Raw genomic sequence first — 27,892 nt, forward strand, 5'->3', positions numbered from 1 at the left:
CTCCCTTAAATCTACTTTCCAATTCCTTTCCAAAGAGATCACAATCCCCTAGCCAGACCCCTCCACCTTAGTATTGTTGGTGGTATAGGAGTCCAGTATGCAGGAGTGATGCCCACTTGCAGCTGTCCCTCATGGCTTCTGCCTGAAAATGGCTGCCATGACCTGTAACGGCAGTCTCAAAGTACTAGAGTTAGTTAATCAGAGAAGAAACTAAGGAGTCAAACACTGATGTTGCTATCCACCTGGGAACAAATGACTTGTCCAGTAATACCCCGCTTGCCACGCAGAGAGCTTTTCAGGAGCTGGGAGAGGGGTTGATACAAACAATAGCTTTCTCTGAAGTACTACCTACCTTTGGAAAGGGAGAGAAAAGATTGCAAAGTACTGAGAATTTCAATAGCTGGCTCAAAGCCTGGTGTCGCCAAAAAGGATTTAGGTATATAGGAGGATGGGGCAATACTTGGAAAAACAAAAGACTATACTGTAATGATGGGCTGCACCTCACTGTGGCAGGAAAAAAAAATCCTTGGGGAGAAATTCAGACAATATATTTCTAGGCATTTAAACTAGAAGGCGGGGGTGGCATATGGAGGCAGTTCACTTCAAGTGGTCACCCCCAGCTAAAGCTAAAGACAAGACGCGTCAGTAGAAAAGAAAGCAATGAAAACAACAATCTTAGCAAATCACTTCTTACCAACACAGCAGGAAGTGAGACTAAACAAGAAACTAAACAGAAGAAAAAAATTCCATGGAAATGTAGATGGAAAGCGATGACCACAAATGCTCGCAGTCTAAGCAATAAAGTTCATGACCTTCAAGCCCTGATGTTGGAGGCAGACTTAGATGCTGTTGCAATCACGGAGACATGGCTCAATGGTTTCCTTGAATGGGATGCAAACATACCAGGCTATAATCTATTTTGGAAGGATAGAGATGGCCGTAAAGGTGGAGGAGCAGCTCTGTATGTGAGAAATGATATCGCAGTGACTGAAATGACAGGGACCTGTAGAAAGGAAGAAGCGATATGGATCATCTTAAAAAGAGATGATAGCACCTCTGTCCACGTGGATGTTGTCTACAGATCTCCGACACAATTGGAGGAACTAGATAAAGATCTGATCGCAGATATTCAAACGTTGGGAAAAAAGAGGTGCTGTTGCTGGGAGATTTCAATCTGCTGGATGTAGATTGGAAGGTTCCATCTACGGAATCGGAAAGAAGTAGAGAGATCGTGGATGCTTTCCAAAGTGCTCTGCTCATACAAATGGTGATGGAACCCATGAGGGAGGGAGTGACGCTGGATCTGGTGCTCACAAATGGGGATAGTGTGTCAAATGTCTGAGTGGGTGCCCATCTGGGCAGCAGTGACCATCAAACATTTTGGTTTGATATGACAGCTGAAGTGGAGGGCGGCCACTCAAAACTCAAAGTCCTGGATTTCAAGCATGCTGAGTTTAGTAAAATGAGGGAATACCTGAGGAAGGAGCTGATGAGGTGGGAGGATGAATGAGAAGTGGAAGGACAGTGGTCCAGGCTGAAAGAAGCTATAAATATGGCCACAAACCTTTATGTAAGGAGAGCAAATAAAAGCAAGAGAAAAAGGAAACCGATATGGTTCTTCAAACAAGTGGCTGAGAAAAAAAAGGCTAAAGAGCTGGCGTTTCTGAAATACAGAAAAACTCAAAAAGAGGAACACGGAGAGGAATACCAGATGAGACTGAAAGAAGCCAAGAGAGAGATATGTCTGGCGAAAGCGCAAGCGGAAGAACAAATGGCTAGAAATGTAAGGAGGGGTGACAAAAATTTCTTCAGGTATATTAGTGAAAGGAGGAAGACTAAAAAGGGAATTGTGAGACTGAAAGATGCTGCAAACCGCATTCTGTTTTCACAGAAGAAAATCCAGGAGAAGGACCACGATTGACTGGCAAAAGTACATATGAGAATGGAGTGGATATAGCACCGTTCACAGAAGAGAGTGCGTATGAACAACTTGAAAATCTAAAGGTGGACAACGCCATGGGACCGGACGGGATCCACCCCAGGATATTGAGGGAGTTCAGAGAGGTTCTGGCGGGTCCTCTTAAAGATTTGTTTAATAAATCCTTGGAGACAGGAGAGGTTCCATGGGATTGGAGAACAGTGGATGTGGTCTCTCTTCACAAAAGTGGTGATAGGGAAGAAGCTGGAAACTACAGGCCGGTAAGCCTCACTTCGATTATTGGAAAAGTAATGGAAGTGATGCTGAAGGAAAGGATAGTGAATGTCCTGGAAGCCAATAAGTTGCAAAATCCGAGACAACATGGTTTTACCAAAGGTAAATCGTGCCAAATGAACCTCATTGAATTCTTTGACTGGGTGACCGGATAATTGAATCAGGGACTTGCTATAGACATAATCTACTTAGATTTCAGCAAAGCTTTTGACATGGTTCCCCACAGGAGGCTCTTGAATAAACTTGACAGGCTGAAGATAGGACCTGACTTGGTGAACTGGATTAGGAACAGGTTGATGGACAGACGCCAGAGGGTGGTAGTTAATGGAATTCGCTCGGATGAGGGAAAGGTGAGTAGTGGAGTGCCTCAGAGATCGGTGCTGGGGCCGATTCTGTTCAATATATTTGTGAGTGACATTGCCGAAGGGTTAGAAGGTAAAGTTTGCCTTTTTGCGGATGATACTAAGATTTGTAACAGAGTGGACACCCCGGAGGGAGTGGAAAACATGAAAAAGGATCTGCAGAAGCTAGAAGAATGGTCTAAGGTTTGGCAATTAAAATTCAATGCGAAGAAATGCAAAGTGATGCACTTAGGGAGTAGAAATCCACGGGAGACGTATGTGTTAGGCGGTGAGAGTCTGGTATGTACAGACGGGGAGAGGGATCTTGGGGTGATAGTATCTGAGGATCTGAAGGCGACGAAACAGTGTGACAAGGTGGTGGCCATAGCTAGAAGGTTGCTAGGCTGTATAGAGAGAGGTGTGACCAGCAGAAAAAAAGAGGTTTTAATGCCCCTGTATAAGTCGTTGGTGAGGCCCCACCTGGAGTATTGTGTTTAGTTTTGGAGGCCGTATCTTGCTAAGGATGTAAAAAGAATTGAAGTGGTGCAAAGAAGAGCTACAAGAATGGTATGGGATTTGCGTTACAAGATGTATGAGGAGAGACTTGCTGACCTGAACATGTATACCCTGGAGGAAAGGAGAAACAGGGGTGATATGATACAGACATTCAAATATTTGAAAGGTATTAATCCGCAAACGAACCTTTTCCATAGATGGGAAGGTGGTAGAACTAGAGGACATGACATGAGATTGAAGGGGGGCAGACTCAAGAAAAATGTGAGGAAGTATTTTTTCACAGAGAGAGTGGTGGATACTTGGAATGCCCTCCAGCGGGAGGTGGTAGAGATGAAAACAGTAACGGAATTCAAACATGTGTGGGATAAACATAAAGGAATACTGTTCAGAAGGAATGGATCCTCAGAAGCTCAGCGGAGATTAGGTGGCAGAGCCGGTGGTGGGAGGCGAGGCTAGTGGTTGGGAGGCGGGGCTAGTGCTGGGCAGACTTCTACGGTCTGTGCCCTGAAATAGCAGATACAAATCAAGGTCAGGTATACACATAAAGCAGCACATATGAGTTTATCTTGCTGGGCAGACTGGATGGACCGTGCAGGTCTTTCTCTGGGAGGGGGGGACAGGGTTAGAAGACAGAGAAGTGCACCACAATACAGATTCACAGGACAAATTAATTAATTAAGCAATTAAATTCAAGAGTATAGATATATCAGGTAGCTAAGCCTAAGCTAAGCTAACTTGTTAGTGATTTGAATATCACTGCTAACCATTTAAGAACCCGCTCTGCTGAGGCTCAGCCCATGCTCCAGCACTAACCACACAATTCAGGGGCAGTTAGAGCTGATATTCCACAGTTCTCCTGCCTGGTTAAATCACTTTGAATATTGAGTAGTTACATTTTAGTGTGGGAATATTTATTTTTGAGATTTAGCTCATACCTTTTCAGTAGCAGCTCAGGGTGACTTACATTCAGAAACAGTAGGTATCTCCCCATTCCTGAAGGCTTATAATCTAACGGGACAATTCTATAAACTAGTGCCTAGAGGTTTGCAATACTTAAGTGTGTCAAAGGTGCCATTAATTGACAGTTAGGCACCTTTGTGTACTAGGCATGATTCTATAAGGTAACACCTAAATGCCATAGTGCCAAACTGCAAAGGGGGTATACACATGGTAGGCCATGGTCCTGTCTACCAGTTATGTGCATTTCCCCCTGATTCTATAAAGGTCGCCAAAAATTGAGTGTGCAAATTTAGGTGCCCAATTTGCATGTGCGATTTAATAGCATAATGAGACAATTAGTGCTAATAATTGACTTTTTAACAAGCAATTATTGGCACTAATTAGATTTAACAGGGATTGTGAAAATGGGAGGGTCATGGACATTTCAGGGCAGAACGGTGCATAGTTTCTAGTTACATTCATAATCACAGAATAATGATGCTCCGCATGTAAATTTAGGTGTGGGCATTTGCACCACGCTTTCGTTGGTGCCAATGGCCGAATCTAAATTTACACACAACTCTCTGGTTAAGTGTGTATTCTATAAACTGTGCCGAATTTTAGGCACAGCTTATACAATACCATTTAAGTGGGTATTTTTGTGGCACTGATTTTTTAGGTGCCATATATAGAATATAGCCCATAGTGTTTAGAATACTATAAATTATGTGCGTCACCTGGCACACTTAAGTGCACCAGGCTATGCCTGCTATTGAGAGTCATAAAAGAGCAGGCCTAAATATGGGCACACCAGGGCCAACATTACACTAGTATTCTATAATTACTAGTGTAATGTTGGCACTGGTGTGCCCATATTTAGCCATGCTTTTTATGGCTATAATAGAATCTTGGTGTCAAGATGCTATTTTAGAATTGGTGCTCAGGGCTAGATTCTATATGTGGTGCCTGAAACATTTATTTATTTATTTGTAGCATTTGTATCCCACATTTTCCCACCAATTTGCAGGCTCAATGTGGCTTACATTATGCCGTGATGGCGATCACCATTTACGGGTACAGAATTACAAATGGTAATGCATTAAACTGCATACATACATGGTAAAGAAGAATACATTATGATATTGCATTGAGGTTTCCGCACAGTAAAAAGAATACGCCTAGGTGTATTCTCCAAAATACACCTAAATTGTATAGAATAGGCTTAAATTTCCGGGCAGTATATTGAATAATGCTGAGCGCCTCTCTGTGCAACCAAATATGGTTGCATCCATTTAGGTCATGTTTTATTTGGCATAAATCCCGATGCCTAAATTAGGCACTGAGCGGATGTATTAATGCGTATAGATTTTCAAAACGCCCATGACCCACCCATTCCACCCCCTAACCACACCCCCTTTTTCAACTGTGTAACTTGGAATTTACACGCATCATGTTACAGCATTTGTTTAGCGAGTTCTGCGCGTAAATCATAATTAATGCCAATTATTGCTGGTAATACAGCAATGGGGCACCTACACGGAGCCCCCAACTCATAGAACTGCCCCACACGTTAGTACCTGAGATAATGGAGGGTTAAGTGACTTCCCAAAATCACCAGGAGCAACAGTGGAATTTGAACTGGGCTTCCCTGGTTGTCAGCCCAGTGCTCCAAACACTAAGCCATGGTATGCTCTACACGCGTGCAGCATGTGCGCAAATGAGACTACTGCCAGGACAGTTTACCTCGCCCCCCCCCCCCCCCCACCACATACACACAGTAATTTCAGATTTGGTGCACGCCCATAATGCCTGGATGAATGAATTATTTATTTCCTCCTGTGCGTGCCGCTTCCAGTGGTAATTGGCAGTTGGCATGCACCGACTGGTTACCACGTAAGCCGTTACCACTAGATCAATGGGTTGCGTTACGGGCTCAGGCCAGTTTTAGATTCGCACTGGTTTCAGTTTTACTATATGCCCTTTTCCCATCACATTTTTCTTTAAAGCCTTTTTTGCAGATGTGGTAAAAACTGGCCCAGTGAGCACCTAATACACGTGCCTACACTGCCGCTGGCCACTTTTTACCGTGGCTTAGTAAAAGGGCCTCTAAACTACTCCTGTTTCATACAACATAGGAGTGAACGATTGATGATGCTGGTTAAAACTTAACCTGCTTATGGCAGTTGCACTGCAGCGTTCCTAAAACAACTCTGTCAATATATTAGCATCATAACCTGCAGTGATTTATAGCTCCAGGACATGCTGGTAGAGAGATCGCCAATAGCACTAGAATGGGTAGTGGCTTTCATTTTTCATTTCATTTATTAAATTATATATGCCGTAATATTCCATAGTTATATACAGTTCACAAATGACAAACCAAACCATTCATATACCCTCATAAAATACAATTACAAATTTTGGTAACAAGGATCTCCCTTTTCATCGTAAATCTTTGTGTTGAGTAACAATATCTGTTTAGGAGTAGGTTGAGTCCATTACAGTAATTGTACATGTAGTCAAAGTGGTGCATTTTGAACCCAGATATACAAAGGTCAAAGAATAGTGCACTAAATTTATGCTTCTTTTTAAACTTGCAAATTAAGGGGTCCTTTTAACAAGCTGCGTTAGACGCTAGCACACACCTAATGCAGCAAAACTTTGAGTACCGTGGGACATGCTCAGGCATTCTGCGGTAACTCTGAAATTTGTGTCTGCTAATCACACGCTAAAACAATTTTTTCAGGTGGGCATATTGTGGTGTAGAGTGGACATTCCTGTTCTAACCTGTTAGCACATCTACATTACTGCACTCTAACTGGTTAGCACATGGATATTGCAGGAGCCCTTACTGCCTACAAAATGTGTGGTGGTAATTTTTTAAAAATGGCTGCATGCACATGGCCATTAATGTGAAAAATAGAAAAGCCTTTTTCATGGTTGTGGTAAAAATGGTGGCCGTAGCATGCGGAAAAGAACTGCTTCAGAGCACACTAAGGCCACTTTTTACAGCAGCTTAGTCATTTCATTTGACAAACAATTTTGCATTTTGTTAGTTCATTCTTTGCATCTCACTCAATTAGTGTTAACCTCCTTTGCCCGTGCCAGGAGCTACTGCTGCAAGACAAAAAGGACAATGACTTTCTCCCTAGGCAGCCATTTCTAAGACCAAGTGAAAGATGAGTGATAAATCTATTCTCTTGGGCATTTTAGGTGAACAGGAGATTTTCTTGATGTTTTCTTTTTGGCTTCTAGATTTTGCATTTATAAGGCATGCATGACAACTACACCGAGGGGCCCTTTTACTAAGCCGCATAGGCCCCTATGCATGCCCAACGTGTGCCAATTCAGATATACCGCCCGGCTACTGTATTGCCCGGGCAGTAATTTTATTTTTTACATGCGCCCACTAGGCGCACTGGAAAATTTCCAGCGTGCAGCGCTAACCAGTTGGTAATCGGCATTGTAGGTGCACTGACGATTACCGTCCGGTTAATGCGTGAGACTTTACCACTAAGTTAATGGGTGGCGGTATGGTCTAAGGTCCAAAATGGATGCACAACAATTTTCATTTTGCCGCATGTCCATTTTGGGGCAAAAAAAGGCCTTTTTTGGAGGTGCACTGAAAAACTAACCTGCGCGCATCCAATACACGCATCTACACCAGTGCAGGCCACCTTTCAGCGCACCTTAGTAAAAGGACCCTTCGAACAGCTTGCACCATATTTTCTTCTTGGTTGGTCCAACTTTTCACCTATCATAGCAAATAAAAGCAGTGCCTTGATTGCGGTGGAGGAATAATTACTTTATACATTTCACATTTACAGCATCTGCTTTAAAAAAAATGTTATCCAAAATTGTGTTGTTACCTTGATGTTTATTGATTAATACCTTTGAGTTAAAATTATTAGATTTTAATATTTACAGATCTCTTGCAATTTTCAGGACCAACCATGCAACAAGAGCAGCAGCAACAACAACAACAACAACAACACAGTACATTTAACAATTCTCATTCAAATTCCACCAATTCTTTTCTGAGTTTAAGTCCTGCAAACCTTTTCACGAGACTTCCTAATTCATCTGACCCTTATCAGAGCTCTTCACAGTCTGCTGATCCATATGGAGGATCAAGTTGTATAAACCTTTTTAGCACTCCTTCTCACCTTCTAGGCACTTACTTGAAGACTTCCACTCCGATGAATCCTTATGCAAGTTCATTAAATCAAACTATCCCATGCTCTGGTTACCAGTGTAATGGAAGCATACCCATGGACAACTGTTCTTCTTACCTAAGCTCCTATTCTCCATACCCCCAGCCCCTGGATTTGTGCAAATATCAGAGCCAGGAGCCACACAGTAAACTGAGATTGCCACCCATTGAAACTCTGTATCAGCAAAGGTTTGGGAATGACCAGTTTTATGGTTCTAGGTACTGGAATCATGGAAACCAAAACATGCAGACTGACGCTTTCAGTGGCTGCAGTATTGGATCCAATGTGCACAGTATTGGGTCTTTCAACCCTTGCTCTGTTCATCAAGTGGGTCCCCTTTTCATGGAAATGGCTGCTAGATTGAAACAGAGTAATCCAAGTTTGGATTATACGTCCGTAAACAAAAATGGTGACTATCTTCCTCATATACCCCCATATCTAGCCCCTGAGAACCAGTCACCTGCAAGCATGTTTTGCAGCCCTACTAATTCACTGCATCTTAATAATAAATGTAATGAAATTAATTCCCATATAACCAATGAAATTAATTCCCATATAGCTAATGGAATTTCTAAAATGCTTCCAGCTCTCAACCATGATTGGACTATTCCTTCCCAGGAAGGATTAAATGTAACAAATGGTGCTAACATTCCTGAAAAGCTGCCTCAGACCCCAGTTCAAACCCCTATACCTGCACCAGAAGATCCTGAAGAGGTCTGGTCAGACAGTGAGCACAACTTTCTGGATTCAGACATTGGTGGAGTGGCGGTAGCTCCATCTCATGGGTCGATACTCATTGAATGTGCAAAGCGGGAGCTCCACGCCACGACCCCGGTAAAAAATCCCAACAGGAACCATCCCACCAGGATTTCACTTGTGTTTTACCAGCACAAAAGTATGAATGAACCAAAACACGGCCTGGCTCTGTGGGAGGCAAAAATGGCTGAGAGGGCCAGAGAAAAGGAGGAGGAGTGCGAAAAGTATGGCCCTGACTATGTGCCTCCAAAATCTTACCACAAAAAAGCAAAACGGGAGCCCTCTGAGCCAACCTACCCACGTTTCATCAAATCTCTCACAGAAAGGACAATGTCAATAACCACAGACTCAACAGTTACTACATCTCCATATGCCTTTACACGGGTTACAGGGCCTTACAGCAGGCATATTTAACAGCTATGTTGGTTACCTCATTCAAAATAAATCATTTATATAGGATATTGCTTGGTTTTGGGTATTCTAAAGAAGGTGGAAACAAGTAATTTTTTTTTCATACATAGTTGAGTGGAAAAAAAATAACAGCACCCCAGCCAAGAAAAAAAAGAAGAAGCAACCTTACCATCAAATATCTTTTCCACTGACTTGGAAGTGGTCACAGACGGCATACAGGGAGCACAAGACCAAAGCATCCTATGCAAAAAGAGTTTAAAATGCATTCTCAATACCATTTCTCTTATTGGAAGAAATGTGACCACTTTTCAGGATATCAAGTTTGCACAGCCATGAAACAAGAACACGCAGTAGTGTAGTGTTACAATATCAGTAACCTGAAAAATAACACCTGGTGCTGAAGTTCTGACGTACTGAAAAATACTGGAACTGTGGGTTTAAAACATGCAGCTTAAGTTCATTTTTTGATTTATTTAATAAAATAGATACACCTAGCATATATAGAACAGATGGTGAAACACTGAATTCATTTGGAGATTCTAAACGAAACATGGTGCTATTGATCTTGAATTGAATCTTTATTGTTGATTTCAACTAATAATGCCTTGGTAACAGTTACAATACTAATGGTTGTGATTTTGATGCTCTTTAACACCCTGGGACCTCCTCACTTAATTTAAACAATTTTAAGGTTTTCAATACTGTATAAACTTGCAAAGGCTTCTGGGTATTGTGTTTATCCAGTTAGGTCCCATCTTATACAACACAACATTTGCAAATGTGCTAAGGTACTGAAACATTAAAACAAGAGTTTACTTTTCAGTCTGGGATTCTACCAGACACTTGTGACCTGGCTTGACCACTGTTAGCAGCAGGATACTGGGCTAAACGGACCTTTAGTCTGACTCAGTATGGAAGTTCTTATGTTAACATAGGACTTTACTATTGGCCATATATCTGCCTATATACAGTGTTTCATACAAACAGCCATTGGTCAAAATGGGACCTACTGGGTAAATGGAATACCTTGAGAACATAAAACACAATTTCTGGTGCTCATCTCACACTGCTATACTGTAAAACAGTTCATCGTGACCAGTCCAGTGCTCAAATCTCTACAGTTTAAACAACAGAATTTTATAATAACTGCATGTTGCAAACAGGATACCCATGCCCTTTTACGGAAACGCATAACCCTCGATAGTGTACCAAAATGGCAGACTGCTCTTGCAGAGATAATACCTTTTCTGTTCACAGAGAAATAAGACATCCTAGTTTACAGATCGTCTTCATCAGGAAGATGGAGCAGATTGATGCCGACATAAAGTGAATGAAGCAGGGTTAGTTATATTGGATTCCGTTAAAAGAAAAAAAGATCTACGAATACATATTATATAAATATATATATATATATATAAACAGGCAGCTGGCTTGCTGGGTTGGTTTTAAACCATTAGTTTGTAAAAATAAATAAATAAAGATTAAGAGAAATTATGTACAGTAAATTAAGTTGTAAACAATTTTTTAACATGTTTTAGTATTTTAGTACTGTAAAAACAAACAAAAAAAAAATAATAGACCCTATTGTCTAGAGCTGATTCCATATCATGATGGTGCTACTCAGCCTGGTACCAAGATGTTACAACGTGAGCTTATGATGTTCCACAGGCATGAGTGTTGTTCCTACTTGTCATATACCTCAGCACTAATTTGGCAATAGGATATTGAAACAGAAGTTAACTTTTATTACATGCAGTACCATCATTGTATTCCTAAAGCCTATAAAGGAAAATAAGAGAAGCAAAACAACAAAATAAAGAAAAACATATTTTTTTTTGTCTCAGTACTTGAAAACTTGATACCCTATAACTTGAATTTCAACCTTTTATTAAAAAAGAAAAATCAGGGATCTTTTCAGTTTGTGTTTTCCTTATGCTGATATGTCCTCTTGAGTTTATGTAAAGCTGTTGTAGGCTGTTTTGCTTTTGGTGACTGGAGGGGTTTTTTTTTTTCTTCCTTCAACTCCTCATTCAAATATTATTCATACCAATGTATGTAACAAAAACTGATTTTTTATAATATTTTAGTTCTTTTTATTGTAGGAATCACGGCTAAAGTTTGGAATGTTCTATTGGTTTCAGACAAAACATAAATAGTAAAGAAATATTGAGTGCACTGAGCAGATTAAAGGGAAATGATAATGCAGGGGTTTGGCAAGTGACAGTTTGCTACATTTTTTAAAGTAGCGGTACACCGTAAAACTTTTGTTTTTTTTAAACTGAGTCCTTTTACTAAGCCAGGCCAAAAATTGGCTGGTGGTAGTTTTAGCTCAGTGGGTTTCCTGCGCACTCAAGCCATTTTTTAGCGCCAAATATCTATTTCTGCTATTAACAGCCACGTGCTAATTTCCAAATTAGCACGAGCCATTTCTGCCACCTGTTTAGTAGGTGATAAGGGCTCACGTGCCAACTGTATGCAAATTAGGCAGCAGGAGGCAATGGCCATGCATTAACCCATTACTGCAGGGCATGCCCACTCTCCACCCCCACACTAGAAAATAATTTCTATTTTCTAGCGCAGGAATCAGCGCATGCTGATCTCAGAAATACCGTGAGATAGCTCAGGACATCCCGCGATAGAGCTGAATGTGCGTACGCTACCCGCACAGTAACCTTACTGCCGCTTAGTAAAAGGACCCCTAAATAGTGGTGTAAAAGGTACCGATTGTGGTTCAGGTTCCCTAAAAACTTGCATAAGTTGTCAAATCTCCATTACGCAGATGCATTCAGTGCAATAAATAATTAGTTCGATTCTAGAATAATTTTTTTAAAGTGTCCAACCAGAATTGTAAATGGTTTATAACCAATCAGAGGAGGCCTTTCTTTTTTATTGTACTCTATTTTTTTGATCAAATATTTATAATATTGTCTGTTTAAATTAGCAGGAAGTGTGGTCACGCCCACGATAAATACAAAAAACATTTTTAAAATGTTCTAGTGGATTTTATTTTCAAAATAATGTTTCAAGTCTTAAAAAGGAATGCAGTAACTATAAATGATGTGATCTTTATCGTTATATGCTTATATTTTTCATTTTATGGGGAGGGAAGATAGATGTGGTCTTATATTTGCATTATGTAATTTGTAAAAATATTCAGTGTAAATTGCCATATACACTGGCATTTGTCAAACTGCTGGAAAACAGTGGGATGACATATAATTTTGGTGTACAGAGGAACCTTGATGGATGGAAGCAGAAGTACAACGATTTATATAGGATTATCAGGTTGGCTACAGTCATACTTGAAGATGCTTCTGAATGGGCTCAATTCTACTTGAACAACTTTTCTTGACTTGGGTGATGCACAGCAGCACACAGTTTACTTCTAAAATTAGTGGTTAACTTGTATAGGAAACTTTGCAGTGTAACACTAAAATAACAGATTTCTGTGCGTGTTTCTCAGCTTCTTTTTTAATTCATTCATTCTCATGAACTGTTGGTCTGTCTTGTAAAACCTGAAGATGGTTATAAATACTGTAAGTATTGTAATGTAATGAATGCAAGTTATTTGAAAGCTGTTATTATTATACCATTCCTGATAATGCTGAGATGTGGGTTGTTTTTAATAAAATCTATATTTATTTAAGGCACTCTTTGCCTTTAAGTGATTTGTGTATCCCTTTCCAGAACGTTGGCTGCCCTTAAGATTCTCAGATGGATTAAATGGACGGTGCAAAGAGCAAAGTCAAAAGGGTCCTTTTATAATGATGTGTTAGGCGACTTCACTTGCCTAACACAGCTAAACATAGCATACTGTGAGATTCGCTCAGACGTCCTGAGGTAATTTGCCCAAATATTCGCATGCTAAGGAGCGTGTCATGCAGGGAGTGGGCATTCCTGCACTAATCATTTACATTAGTGTACACTGATTAACACAGGAATATCACATGAGCTGTTATGGGCAGATGATCAAAAGCAAATGCAGCCACTAGAGACCATTAATGCCATACTAGCACCCGCGTTTACTGCCGCTCAAAGATCAGAACTGGTGAGCACGTGTAACAATGAGCTTGATGGCTCAGAATGCAATGAGCTTGCAAATACATGTTAATTAGGGCATTACCTATTCCTCCCCAAGCTCAAACATTTGCCAGCCCCCCCCCCCCCCAACAATGAAGAGATTATCTGGTGGTCCAGCGGGACCCTACTAGCTTCCCACCCACCTACCCACCCTGGTGGCCTATTAGCTTCTCACCCACCCTTGTAGCCTAGTGCCCCCAAAGCCTCCAACCCCCCTCATACCTGGAAGCAGGAGGAGGGAGTGCTCCTGCAAGCAACACCTCAAAATGGCATTGCCCTGCCTAGTGCATCCTGGGATATGCTGGCGGAGCTTCACTACAATAGAAGGGGTTTTTAGGGGGGGGGGGGCTGGAGGTCTACCAGAACTCCGTGCCCTTCCGTTGGGCTCTGTTTAACAGGTCTGATCTTTTTTTTTTTTGACAGCCCGGTCCTGTCAAACAACTTCTGCAGGAGGATTGTGACTTGGGCAAATGCCCAGGCACAATCCTCCCGCAGAAGTACCCTGATGATCAATATTAATAGCATGCATAAATTTGCACGCTATTAGCATTGATTATAGGGGTGTTATTTCCCATCTCTGTTACAGCACTAATTTTACAGTACTGTTCGGAACAGTATGGGGTTTTTGATTATCAGCCCATTACTGTCTACAAAATGGGTGTAGTAAGTGCTCACACGGTAATTTTTTGTAATGACCACATGTTAATGGCAACATTAGCTCATGGCCATTAATAAAAAAAAAAAACAGAAACTTGCCTACTTTACAGCGGTGACAAAAGTGGCCTTAGCGCATGGGAAAAACACACATAAGATCACTCTATGGCCACTTTTTACCATAGCTTAGTAAAAGAACCCCAAAGAGAATTGAGTGCTGTAAATTCCCAATTCAGGCAAGTTAAGTACCAGTGCCCCTAAAACCTTGGTCTTTACTCCCAGTCCTTGAAGGACACCTACTAGCTTAGGTTTTCAGGATACAGCAATATGGCGGACCAGGAGAGAAATTTGCATACAGTGGAGGTTGTAGGCATCAAATTACTCTCAAGCATATTCATTACACTGGTGACTGTGTCAAGTTTTACACAAGATAAAAAGGACAGGGAGTTGGAAGAGGAACAACATATGTGAAGGCATTGCGATATCAGGACAGACTTTTCTCTACAAGTGAAGATATGGTAACTACTGATTGTGAAAAACACTGAAAGGTCTGTCAGTGAAAATGATAGTTTAATATCCCAAGATCCAAGATGGTTCAAATCTGTTTAATGACACAGGACTTGGATTGGGATGTTTGTGAATAGCGTGGAGGGACATAATCGAACGTCGCTGGTGAAATAGTTCGCCGCCGATCTATTTTGGCAGCAGCGCAACAGCTGGCCGGAACTGTATTATCGAGAAAGATGGCCGGCCATCTTTTTTTCCGATAATACGGTTTAGCCCGGCCAAATGCCAGAGTTCGCCGGGTTTGAGATCGCTGGTTTTGTTTTTCAGCAATAATGGAAAAAAATGCCGGCCATCTCAAACCCGGCGAAATCCAAGGCATTTGGTCATGGAAGGAGCCAGCATTTGTAGTGCACTGGTCCCCCTGACATGCCAGGACACCAATCGGGCACCCTAGGGGACATTTCTAAAAAAATTTTTAAAATACCAAAAAAGCTCCCAGGTGCATAGCTCCCTTACCTTGGGTGCTGAGCCCCCCAAATCCGCCCCAACCTACTCCCCACAACTCTACACCATTACCATAGCCCTTATGGGTGAAGGGGGCACCTACATGTGGGTAGAGTGGGTTTGGGGGGGGGGGTTAGAGGGCTTAACATTTACCACCACAAGTGTAACAGGTAGGGGGGTGGACCTGGGTCTGCCTGCCTGAAGTGCACTACACCCATTAAAAACTGCTCCAGGGACTTGCATACTGCTGTCAGGGAGCTGGGTATGACATTTGAGGCTGGCATACAGGCTAGTAAAAAAAGGTTTTGATTTGTATTTTAGTGTGGGAGGGGGGTGGTGACCACTGGGGGAGTACGGGGAGGTCATCCCCCATTCCCTCCAGTGGTCATCTGGTCAGTTCGGGCACCTTTTTGAGGCTTGGTCATGAAAATAAAAGGACCAAGTAAACCTGGCGAAATACTGCTTAATGCCACTTTTTTTTCCATTATCTGCGAAAGCCGGCCATCTGGTAGCCACGTCCATGCCCACCCATGTCCCGCCTTCACTACACCGCCGACACGCCCCCTTGAACTTTCGCCAGCGAGGTGACGGGAAAGTGGCAATGCTGTCAAAAAAGCCGCTTTCGATTATACCGATTTCGCCGCTTTTGAGAGATCGCCAGCCATCTCCTGATTTATGTCAGGAAATGGCCGGCGATCACTTTTGAAAATAAGCCTGATAGTAACATTATACATAGCTAAAGTACATATCAGATATTGTTTGTGAAATCATTTTGATGCTTAATGTTACAAGGAAACACATAGTTTTTCTATGAAAGTACCATTACTTCCAATAGAGAAAATGACAATATTTTTTTTTAATTGAATGAATGGGTGAGAGAGTAGAGAATGTATGTGAATGTAATATAAGGTGATAAGGTGAACTAAAATTATATATTTTGATATATTTTAACCTATGCTTTGCAATAAAGGTAATTAAGAATATTTAAATTGAAATAATAGTTATTTTCTATTGGAATGTATGTTCATTAAGGATATCCTGGAAAGCTGACCCATTGCCGGCCCTTGAAGACTGGGAGTGAAGATCAAGCCTTAAAATGCATATGTCTTTTATATAACATTGGGCTCATACTAATGGCTCTTCACTGGGAATTATACAGGGAGGGATTCTTTCCCTCTGGCCCAAGCATCACCATGATAGTCTTCAGCCAGAGGCCATAAATGGTGACTCCTTCCACAAGAAGGAAGAGAGGCAAGTTCTCTGCAGAGAACCAAGCAAGCCAAAAAAAAAAAAAAAAAGAAAGAAATTGGGAATACAAATGACTCTAATTATATTGTGGCAAATCTTCACAAAATGAAACACACAAATGAATAAGGGTCCTTTTACCAAGCTGCAGTAAAAAGACCCCTGGGTGACATTGGCATGCGGGTTTGATGCGTACCGAGGCCCCTTTTACTATAGCAGCTAAAAGGATGTTTATTTAAAAACAGAAATAGCCGTGCGGTAAGTTAAGCACTTGCCATGTGGCCATTTCCTGGGAGATCCCTTACCACCTCCTATTTAGGAGGTGGTACAGGTTCCCGCACAAACCCAGCAGTAACTGGGCAGTGCATATAGCGCTGCCTGATTACTGCCGGGTAAGCCCCTGGAGCTAAAAAAATACTATAATTTTTTGAGCTTCGGAAATGATGTGCGGCACACACTGACTCTACTCCCAGGCTCCTGCGGTAGCCCGGCGGTAGGACTGATTTGCCACATGCCATTGCCGTGGTATCCCTACTGTGACTTAGTAAAACGGCCCATAAAAGACGAGAGAGAGAGAGAGAGAGAGAAAGAGAGAGATCTATATAAAAATGCCCGCCCTGTGCAAATTATATGGTGCTTAGCCCTACCCAGTGCATCCCAAAGGCTGGGCATTGCCATTTTGCACAGAGCGGGCTTCTGTCTCCATCTTTTTCAAGGAACGGGGAGGAGAGGTCACTAGACCACCAGGAGTGATTCTTGCTTACAGAGGTCAGGAGGGGTGTGGGGGATTTGCAGGGGGGGTCAAGGTCCACTGGGACCACCAGGGAGTTTTTTGAGTTGTGCGAGGGGGGGGGCTCGAGAGAGGGGTCCACTGGACTCCAGTGGATCCCCTCTTGAGCCCCCCCCATACAACTCAAAAAACGTTGTTGTAAAAAGCTGTCAAATGCATTTGACAGCTCCGGGTCACAAAAAGTGACCAATGCACAGAAGGGGATACGTGCACCTCATTTGCATGTGATCCCTTTTGTGCATCGGTCGCTGTTTGTGACCTGGTAAATTTTCCCATGGCACCAGTATTTAATTGGTGCCGCTGTGCATCGGCCCCCAGTCTTGAAAGGTAATCTTGCAATTAATGGGAATACTCTTGTGATTTAACAACTTTGAATAATTTTCTGTCATCTGCAAATTTGATTATGTCACTTGTTTTTCCAGGTCATTTATAAATATGTTAAAAATCAGCAGACCCAGTAAAGATTCCTGGGGCATGCCACCATTTACTATGCTTCCTTAGACTGCTCAATTTAATTTCAGTTTAATGTACTATTTGATATATTGCTCATTAATAACTCATCTTAGTGGTTTACAATCTTTAAATTTAGATAACAGAAGACAGATATAAATTTCAAAAGAGAAAAAGAGAAGAAATCACATAGTAAAGTTTACATTGAGGACCTTTTACTGAGGTGTGCTGAAATCTGTGCTTAGACCGTTGCAATGTGGTACTTTCCCGTGAGCTAAGCCCAGATTTACCGCAGCCTGTTCTTGAAGCATTTTCATACTTTTGTTTTGCAGGTCAGGCACTAATATTCACATTAGTGCACAGTACCTGCATAAAATGAATGCAGGCCCATTTACCACCTCCTATTTAGGAGGGACAAAGTGCTTCCCATGTTGACTTTGTGTTATCCAATTATGGCCAGATTCTATATATGGTGCCAAAAGTAATCAGTGCTGAAAAAAACTGCGCTTAGCGCTATTCTATTAGCCTTGCCTAAAGTTAGGCGTGGTTTATAGAACACTAGTAAAACAGGCCCGTTTCTGACACAAATGAAACGGGCGCTAGCAAGGTTTTCCTTGGAGTATGTATGTTTGAGAGAGTATGTGTGAGATTGACTGTGTGTGAGAGAGAGAGAGTGAATGTGTGAGTGTGTGTGTGTGACAAAGAGAGAGTGAGACTGCTGGGTGCGAGTGTGTCTCTTCTATCCCCCCCTCCAGCCACCCAGCGATTCTCCTCTCCCCTGCTCCCCCTCCAGCCACCCAGCGACTCTACTTTTTCCCTTGCCCCCCTCCAGCCACCCACCAATGCTCTTCTCTCCCCTGCCCCCCTCCAGCCACCCACCGAGTCTCCTCTGTCCCCTGCCCCCCTCCAGCCACCCACCCACCGAGTGTCCTCTGTCCCCTGCTCCCCCTCCAGCCACCCAGCGATTCTCCTGTGTCCCCTGCCCCCCCAGGCACCCAGCGATTCGGCTCTCTCCCCTGCCCCCTCCAACCACCCAGCGATTCTCCTGTGTCCCCTGCCCCCCCAGGCACCCAGCGATTCTCCTTCCCTTTACAGCACCACACCGCCCAAATCTCTGCCCCTCCGCCAACCGCCCAACCTCCGCTGCCGTGCACAGCTCAGCGTGCATGCCCATTGAACGGTAGAGCCAATCGTCGCAGTGCGCCCACCCTTCCACCTGTGGTTGGTCAGTGCTGCGTGTGACATACCCGGAAGTACGCTGACGTCACTTCAGGAGATGGATACAGCTTTACAGAGAGCATGAATGCTTCAAGGCTTCACTTTCTCAGCTTCAGAATGTTGGAGGTGCATTTTATTATATAGGATGTGTAGCGGCTGTCCCATGACTAAAATTTAGGTGCAGCCATTTATGCCAAATGGCCCCTGGTATAATTGACCACGTTTTATTTAAGCGTGGATCGGGCACATTCTGTAACAGTGCGTGTAATTTTTAGGAAGCATATGACCTGCCCATGCCCCTCCCATGGCTATGCTCCCTTTTGTGGTCTGCACATTAGAATTTACGCGCACCACTTTACAGAATATGTTTAGAAAGTTGTGCGCATAAATTCCAATTAGTCAGTGGTGTACCAAGGGAGGGGTAGTTTGTGCACCGCTGCGTACGCCTTGTAGCGCTATAGAAATGCTAAATAGTAGTAGTAGTAGTGAGGGCGGTCCACCCCAGGTGCACACTGCAAGGGGGTGCAGGGAGCAACATCGTGGATGTTGGCTCAGCCGGTTCTCTGCTCCCTCTAACATTACTTCCAGTTCTGGGGCAGGGAAATGGTGGAGCTGACAGCTGCACAACTGCTCCCTGCACCCCCAGGAGGTAAGATCAAGGCGATTGGGGGGGGGGGGAATGGAGGTGATGCGCCGTGGGTGTCGTGATTCACAGGGGGTGATGCAGCAATCCACCACAGCTGGCAGCCGACCTAGGTACATCATTGCAATTAGTGCCAATTAGTGCTGATAATTGCTTGTTAACAGCCAATTGGCGCTGATTCACTTGTTAAACAATTAAGTTGTGCACAAAAATTGGCTATGTGCGCAGATTTTAGCCGCAGTTTATAGAATCTGGGGGTTAGTGCTAGTGGCGTACCGAGGGCGGGGCAGTGAGGGCGGTCCGCCCCAGGTACATGCGGCAGGAGGGGTGCAGGGAGCAGCTGCGCGGCTGTCAGCTCTGCTGGTTCCCTGTTCCCTCTGCTGTTACTTCCTGTTCCGGGGCAGAGGGACAAGGGAACCAGTGGAGCTGACAGCCGCGTGACTGCTCCCAGCACCCCAGCAGGTAGGATGAATGCACCTGGGGGGGGGGGGGGGCTTGGAGGTGATGTGCTGGGGGGATGGTGTTGCACTTGGGGAGGACACTGCACCCGGGGGGGGGTGTCATGCTGCACCTGGGGGCGTGTCGTGCTGCACCCAGGGGGGGGCAGATGACGCTGCACCCGGGGGGCTGTGCAGTGGCGATCTGCTCCAGGTAGCAGCCGACCAAGGAACGCCACTGGTTAGCGCATAGTAATCAGATTATGCTAGCTGGATAACACTTCCATGCCCATTTTTCATCCATCAGTGTTAAGAAGGTCAATCTGTTCAGCGGGAGCTTTCAATTAAATCATCCACAAATGCTCTGGACCGTCACTAAACTAAATTATATCAGTAGCCTGAACCATAACAATTTTAAATATTTTATAGGCCTCAGAGATGACCTGATTTACCTATGTGAAACGTCGCCTATGAAGTCTATAAAATATTTTAAACTGTTACAGATCAGGCTACTGATATCATTTAGAGACAGCACAGAGCTATTGTGGATGGCATTCTTCATCCATGAAACGCCCACTGAAAATAATATTTTTTTAAAAAATAGTTACATGGCTTAGCGCATGCTAACAGGTAAAATACCACATACTGTAATGCTTTAACGCATTTTGCAGTAAGCCTTTTTTCTTGTGCTAAACCTGCATTAGTGCTTAACACTCTTTAGTAAAAAAGGCCCCATAGCGAAAGATAGCAATGAGGGAGAAACTATTATGCTGCAGACCCAAGGCCCACCACTCTCATATTCGACCTGAGAACCAGCTATAAATGGCTCGAGAAGAGCTGCTTAGGAGTAAAAAAGCTTTGATAAAATAAATGTGTCTTGAGACCACTCAAAATTATGTAAAGAAGGTCTCCAGTCTCTGGTATAAGGGCAAGTTGTTCTTTTAAATTACATTTTTTTTTAAGTATATTGCGTTGTTTGCTTCCAACAATGGATTTTCTGAGAGTAGTGGAGGCTGTGTCGTTAACTGGCCTAGATTACTGTAATATTGTATATCTAGGGTTATCTGCAACTTGTGCAGTATTTGGCGGTACGCCTTGGTTTTGGTTTGCTGAAATACGATCATATTTCAACTCACTTAAAGCGGTTGGGATGGGTTACTGGTAGCATTTAGGGTGAAATTTAAATTGCTAATGTTGGCTCATCATGTTTTGTTCCGTGCTACTACTGTGTATTTGAAGAGTGCTATTCAGCGTTATAACAGTGGAGGAGTGGCCTAGTGGTTAGGGTGGTGGACTTTGGCACTGAGGAACTGAGTTTGATTCCCACTTCAGGCACAGGCAGCTCCTTGTGACTCTGGGCAAGTCACTTAACCCTCCATTGCCTGCCGCATTGAGCCTGCCATGAGTGGGAAAGCGCAGGGTACAAATGTAACAAAAATTAAAAAAAAAAAATATTCCACAAAGACAGTTGCAATCATTGAATGCTGAAAATCTAACTGTACCTGCTATGAATCAATTTTGTCTAGATGTGACAAGGCAAGGGTCTTTTTCAATTGCTGGGCCTTTTGAATGGAATCGCTTGCCAGCTGGACTGAAGCATGAGACCCATTTGCTGACATTTATGCGTAAATTGAAGAGACCCCTTCATATGTCTGCCTTTTTCTACTTATGCTAGTTAAGCATAAGGCTACAATTTTGAACTTTTTGATTGTCTGTTTACAAATCTTGATGTCAGCTAGTTTAGGTTTTGTTTGTTAAAGTTTGTCTAGTATGTGTTATGTATTTTTATGGGTATGTATTGTACCTCGCTCTGGATAAGGGCAGGTTATAAATAATAAAATCTAAATCTAAGCATACACCTCTTCAATAGCCTTCAGGCTTGCAAGTTTTTTTTTACACATTCAGGTAAAAGAGCTAAAATTGGATTTGAACCGGAATCCCCTAGTTCTCATTCTGCTTTACTAACCATTGGGGTACTCTTTAGCTCTGCATGGCAGTATATTAAGAAGTTAATTTAAAAAGATTTTAGTGCCACAAATGTCCATAGTTCTTGAAACTGTCATAGAGCCCCCATATGTCTTGCTAATTTCACATACAGGGGAGGGAGGAGGACAGCAACCACTGGGGGATTAGGGAGCACTTTTCTGTAACCTGCACTTGCCAAGTACCAGGCCTAATAACAGCTTCCATCTTTTTGGACTTAGACAGTCTTTCCCTTTCTGAAATCAGAGTTGGACATCCATATTTTGATTCTTCCTTAGTCCATCCAAAACATGTCCAGACCATGCCCCTTTGCCATAAGGACATACTTAGGGTTGCCAGCTGGCTGGCTGTGGGCAGACCATCAAAACCAGCAGAAGAAAAGCTTTTTTTTATCTTTTACCCTGACACTGTGGCCCAAAAGTAACAGCATCTCTCCTTTCCCTCTGCCTTCCTCTCCTGGTCCAGCATGTCTCCTGCTGCCTCTCTCTCATGCCTTCTCCCGGGTCTTTCCAGCATCTCTCCCTCTCCCCCTGCACACCCTGAGTCCTGAACTGTGCCTTCACTGACGATCAGCAGCTGCAGAGATTCAGGCAATCAGTTTCTACCTGAATCCAGGGCCTTCCCTCAGCCATGTCCTACTTGAGCAGCAACGGGAAGCCACATCATAGAAGGTGGGACAGAAGACACTTGCCTGATTTGCTGCAGCTGCCAATCATCAGTGAAGACACATTTGAGAACCCGGGGGGGAGGGGGATGGAGTGCAAAGAGAGAGGGACAGAAGCTGGATGGACCCAGGTGAGATAGAGGCAGCTGGAGAGATACTGGACTGGGAGAGGAAGAGAAAGGGAAGAGCTGTTAAACTCATCAGGGAGAGATGGAGAAGGAGAGATACTGGATCTGCTAGTGAAGGAGAGGGGAAAATGTTGGAATGTTGGGGGAGGGGGAAGGATGCAAGAGATCCTGGACTCACCAGGGGAGGTAGAGATGTTGGCTCTGCTGAAAGGGAGGGGACTCAAGAGATTCTAGACTGACCAGGGGAGGGAGAGATGCTGGATCCATCCAGGAAGGGGAGGGGAGGAAGATAAAGAGTGAAATGCTGGATCTGCCAGGTGGGGAGGGAGCGTGAAAGATGCTAGATTTCTTGGAGGAAGAGAGAAGGACAGATGCTGAACTTGGGTTGGGGGACAGGAGGGGTGAGAGAGACCAGTTCAGGGGAGGGGGATTGGAGAGGGGGAGGGACAGTGGATTCACAGATGGAGAGATGCCAGGCCTTGAGGAAGGGGACAGGTTAATGAGAGGGAGAAATGCTGGCCCCAGGGTGAGTTGTGTGGGAGGAAGAGAAGAGTGAGGGGAGGAACAGGTACAGAGAATAGAGATGCTGGGAATGGAAGTAGTATAGGGACAAGGACATAGAAGGCCAATGTTGGAAAAAGTGTGGGATAGGGACATGGGCAAGATGCTCTTCACGGGGGAAGAAGAAAAGGACACTGAAAGGGCAGATACTGAACATGGGGAAAAGATAGAGACACAGAGGGCAAATGTTTGGGGGGAGGTTAGGGAAAGGGCACATTGAGGAGATGCTGGACAGGACAGATAAGGGACACAAAGGGAAGATGGATGGAGAGAGAAGAACTGTTAAATGGACAGGAGACCTGCAAATAGAAGGGGAAAAAATGAGAAATGCAGAAAAGTGACATTGGGATAAACCAAATGGAAAAATACAATAAAGATAGTATTTATTTAAAATCTGTTATATGGAATATGTCAGTTTTTGGAAATGCAGAAACAAAAGGGGTTCACAGTTTCCACAAAAATTCAACAAAAAAAGGAAGTGGAAAACACAACTTCAAGAGATCAATCTCTGATATCTTACATTTCAGTTTCTATTTCTCTAGTATTGCTATATATGAAGTTTCCAATTTAGTTTTTTTGCTTTCTTCTCTCTGTTACTGATGTGTGGTCCCTTGTTTCATATTTGTTGAGGCATTGTGTTTTGCACATGTGACCAAGGTGTGGTAATCTGCTAGCATGCCAGTTCTGAGTGGAGATCTTGTATCAGTCTTGTTTGTTCTGTTTTGTCTCTAGTGTATTAGAATTTTAGGGTCTGGTGTAATATTTACAGTGCTGCTTTTCACAGATAAGGTTGTTGTCCTTTGAGTCCTGGGACTTAGTGCTATTATGGCATGGTAAGATCTATCAGATCCAGTTTTTAGCCATGATTGCTTCTTTCTATTAGAAAAGTAATAGCTTACAATACACAACCAGAAATGGTTTCAGAGCAGCCTGCTTAAATTGAGCATATTGACTTATGTAGAACATCCACATTTTCTGTATCTTCTGTTTCTGCTGGGTCCCCTGGTTTGTGGGATCATCTGAATCTTTGGAGCCTGTTCTTTATTCTGCATGAATGGCATGAGAGGTGATTCACAGAACAAATGTACTAATGACCTTGTACTTCCCCTGTCAATTTATTGCAGCGTGTTTCTGCTGTGGTACATTTTTTTTTTATAAATCAATGAAATGTTTGAAAAACATACTTACCATATAGTTTTTGGTTTATCTGAATTACATATAATTAGCTCCCCTTACGTTCCCGCCCGTAACCTCCGTTCACAGGATAAATCCCTCCTCTCAGTACCTCCACCACCGCCAACTCCAGGTTCCGCTCATTCTGCCTCGCCTCACCTTATGCTTGGAACAACCTTCCTGAGCCCTTACGCCAAGCCCCCTCCCTGCCCGTCTTCAAGTCTTTGCTTAAAGCCCACCTCTTCAATGCTGCGTTCGGCACCTAACCCTTACCGTTCAGTGAATCCAGACTGCCCCAATTTGACTGCCCCTATCGGACCGACCGTTCACTTGTCTATTAGATTGTAAGCTCTTTGAGCAGGGACTGTCTCTCTTTGTTAAATTGTACAGCGCTGCGTAACCCTAGTAGCGCTCTAGAAATGTTAAGTAGTAGTTATGTAAAGTTTGTGAACTAATCATAGAACATGTGGCAATTATTTTCTTCTGACATGGCAACCCTAGATAAAGTTGCCAACTTTTTGACAGAGAAAAACCCAACACCTGCCCTGCTTCATGCCCCTCTCTTGCCCTGCCCATGCCCCTCCCTAGTCTTGCCCTCTGTTCCCTCCAAGTCCTTTGCCGTATCTACTATTGCACCCTTTCTGGAAAAGACTTCAGTTGTTGCAGAATACTGCAGCTCGATAACTTTTTAGAATGAAAAAATTTCATCATGTATCCTCTTTATTAATCCAACTTCACTGGCTGCCTGTGGAAGCCCAAATTATTTTTAAAATATATTGTTTAATTAACAAAATACCATCTGGGCTTTGTTGAGGCGTTCTCTGCTTTTCATCAGTTTCAGGCTTAAGAGTACAACGAGTTTTAGAAAGTTCATTCTGTTTCCATTCAGCTACGCTTCCTCCTGCTATCTGGCTAATACTTTTTTATTATCTTTTTCAAAAACAATTGAAGACATATTTTTTAAAATAAATAATCCAAAAATTGTAATACCATAACAGCTTAGCTGAAATTGGGTGGCGGAGCAGTTGGGTGGAAGAGGGGGTGGTGGTTGGGAGGCGAGGATAGGGGAGGGCAGACTTATACGGTCTGTACCAGAGCCGGTGATGGGAGGCGGGACTGGTGGTTGGGAGGCGGGAAATACTGCTGGGCAGACTTATATGGTCTGTGCCCTGAAAAGGACAGGTACAAATTCAAGGTAAGGTATACACATATGAGTTTGTCATGGGCAGACTGGATGGACCATGCAGGTCTTTTTCTGCCGCCATCTACTATGTTACTATATCATTCTTGTATTATTCCTAGTGCTAGTCTCTGGATTCTTAATTGCAACTTTGCTGTGGACCTTACCGGGAGAAGGCGGGTTATAATAAATATAACATAATCCTTCCCCCACCTACCCCTCTACAAACTGTCCACAGTATACTGCAGTTTTAGATGTCCATATTCTGGCTTTATTACATCAGGATTTGGACATCCATGCAATATGAATGTCTAAATACTGTTTTTCAGATGTCCATGACATCAATAGAGCTTCTAAAATAAGGGTCCTAGTATACAAACCATTGATTTCTCTCATTATCCAAGCATATTTTTATTTCCTGAAGCTTTACCCTTAGGCTCATTTTTCTCCTACTGATTCTACCTCACAACCCTACTTGAGTTGTCACCAAAATGTGAGAATAACAAACTCCAGCTCAAACATTATTACAGAAAATAGCAGCAGGAAAGTTCAAGCTCCTGTCATCCATCTTTCTTAAGTATTGTTGTAGGCAATTTTATAACAAGTTGGGTGCAGGTGTAAATGGATGCAAATAAAGTACATGTGTAGGTACATATTTAATAAATTACAGGGTCTATATTAAAGGTACTAATCTAAATAGGAGCAGATTCTGTTTGGTGTCCTATCCATCCAAACTTTCAGGACATTAGGGAAGATATCAGGGTTGGGCTAGGAGGAGGCTCAGATCCTTGCATATCCATGGATCATAACCAAGTGCATCCCAGGAAATGGTCTTCTTCACTTCTGAAAGGAATGTCTTGCTTCTCTATGAATATAATGTCAGAACAATAAGATATCCTTTTTAATGCTTGAAAATGGTTGGTTTCTCAAATCCTTCCTTGGGAACCACTGCCAATTAGGTTTTCAGTATATCCATGATGAATATGCTAAACAGAAATCTGTATAAATTGAAGACAAATATATGCAAATTTAGCTCATACAAATTCATTGTGGAAATTCTGCAAACCTAGTACGCAGGGACCTCCCCAGGGCAGATTGGAGAAGCCCTTGATGGAATGATATTCCTGGAAATGTATCATGAGTCATTCTCTCACAGATTTATTTTCACCTACCCTATATCTTGGACTGTAGAATTATTGTTTAAGAGATACTGATCAAGTAAACTAACGGGCCCTTCTACTAAGCCGGGTAAGCATTTACGCATGCCCAACATGCGCCAAAATGGACTTACCGCACGGCTACCGCATGGCTCTTGTGGTAATTTCATTTTTGCCACACGTCTGATACGTGCGACTGAAAAATATTTTTTATTTTCTGAAGCGCACCAAGTGGCATTTGGCACATGTAGGTCATTACCGCCTGGTTACCGCGTGAGACTTTCCTGCTAGGTCAGGTCCCAGACCCAAAATGGATGCATTGTAATTTCCATTTTGATGCACGTCCATTTTCAGCAAAAATTAAAGGCCTTTTTTACAGGTGCACTGAAAAATGATTCTGCACGCGCCCAAAACCGTGCCTATACTACCGCAGGCCATTTTTCAGCGCACCTTAGTAAAAGGACCCCTTAAATTCTTGAGGGATTGTAGGGAACAATCCAATATAAAAAGATACTTTATCACTTCATGAATATGTAATTTATCTCAATTGAAGAAACTACATTAGCAATGGATGTTTTATTGTTTACTATATTCACAGGCAAGGAAAATGGCAAGGCCCTAGTTGCCTGGGGCCTACTGTCATTTTCTCATGAGAGGAGGGAGAATGGCTGACGTATAGAAAATCCAGCTACAAATTGCATTATCTAAATATTTGTCAAATATCAGACATGGATGTGAGATACATTTTCATATATAATTTTATTACTCAGACAGCCCCTTGCACAGGAGCCAGTAAACCAGAGTAGAGAATATTCCATTCTATTCCTCCAGTTTTAGGTAGTTACATTTTCAACCTGAACTTGTGTGTGTCATTTATTCTATTTCCAGTAATAAGATGTTTGGCTTACCAGTCAGAATTCAGCTGGTGGTGATAAGCAGAATTAGGCTCCGATATTCAGTGCTAGCACCTATGCAATTAATGGCACTTAATATCAGGACTCTTTCCCCACCTGGAATACATGTGGGCAGATGAAATATTCAGCCTGCTACCTGGTTAGCCTGAGTATCTAGTGTTTATACTTTAAATCTCCCAACAAGAGCAGTGTCCCTTCCTAGCTCCGCTGCGCCC

At 42.9% G+C, this 27,892-nt stretch overlaps 1 protein-coding gene across 1 annotated transcript in view; it reads left to right on the plus strand.

Annotated features, from left to right (window-relative positions):
• The window catches only part of TET2 (tet methylcytosine dioxygenase 2), a 93,588-nt gene extending 82,642 nt beyond the window's left edge, over window positions 1-10,946 (plus strand). Inside the window, exon 9 of the mRNA XM_030190763.1 lies at window positions 7,954-10,946. Coding sequence (XP_030046623.1) covers window positions 7,954-9,392 — 1,439 coding nt within the window. The 3' untranslated portion in view covers window positions 9,393-10,946. The remainder of the gene's footprint in view (window positions 1-7,953) is intronic.
• The last annotated feature ends 16,946 nt before the right edge of the window (window positions 10,947-27,892 follow it).

Source organism: Microcaecilia unicolor, chromosome 2, assembly GCF_901765095.1.
Source record: "Microcaecilia unicolor chromosome 2, aMicUni1.1, whole genome shotgun sequence".
NCBI lineage: Eukaryota > Metazoa > Chordata > Amphibia > Gymnophiona > Siphonopidae > Microcaecilia > Microcaecilia unicolor.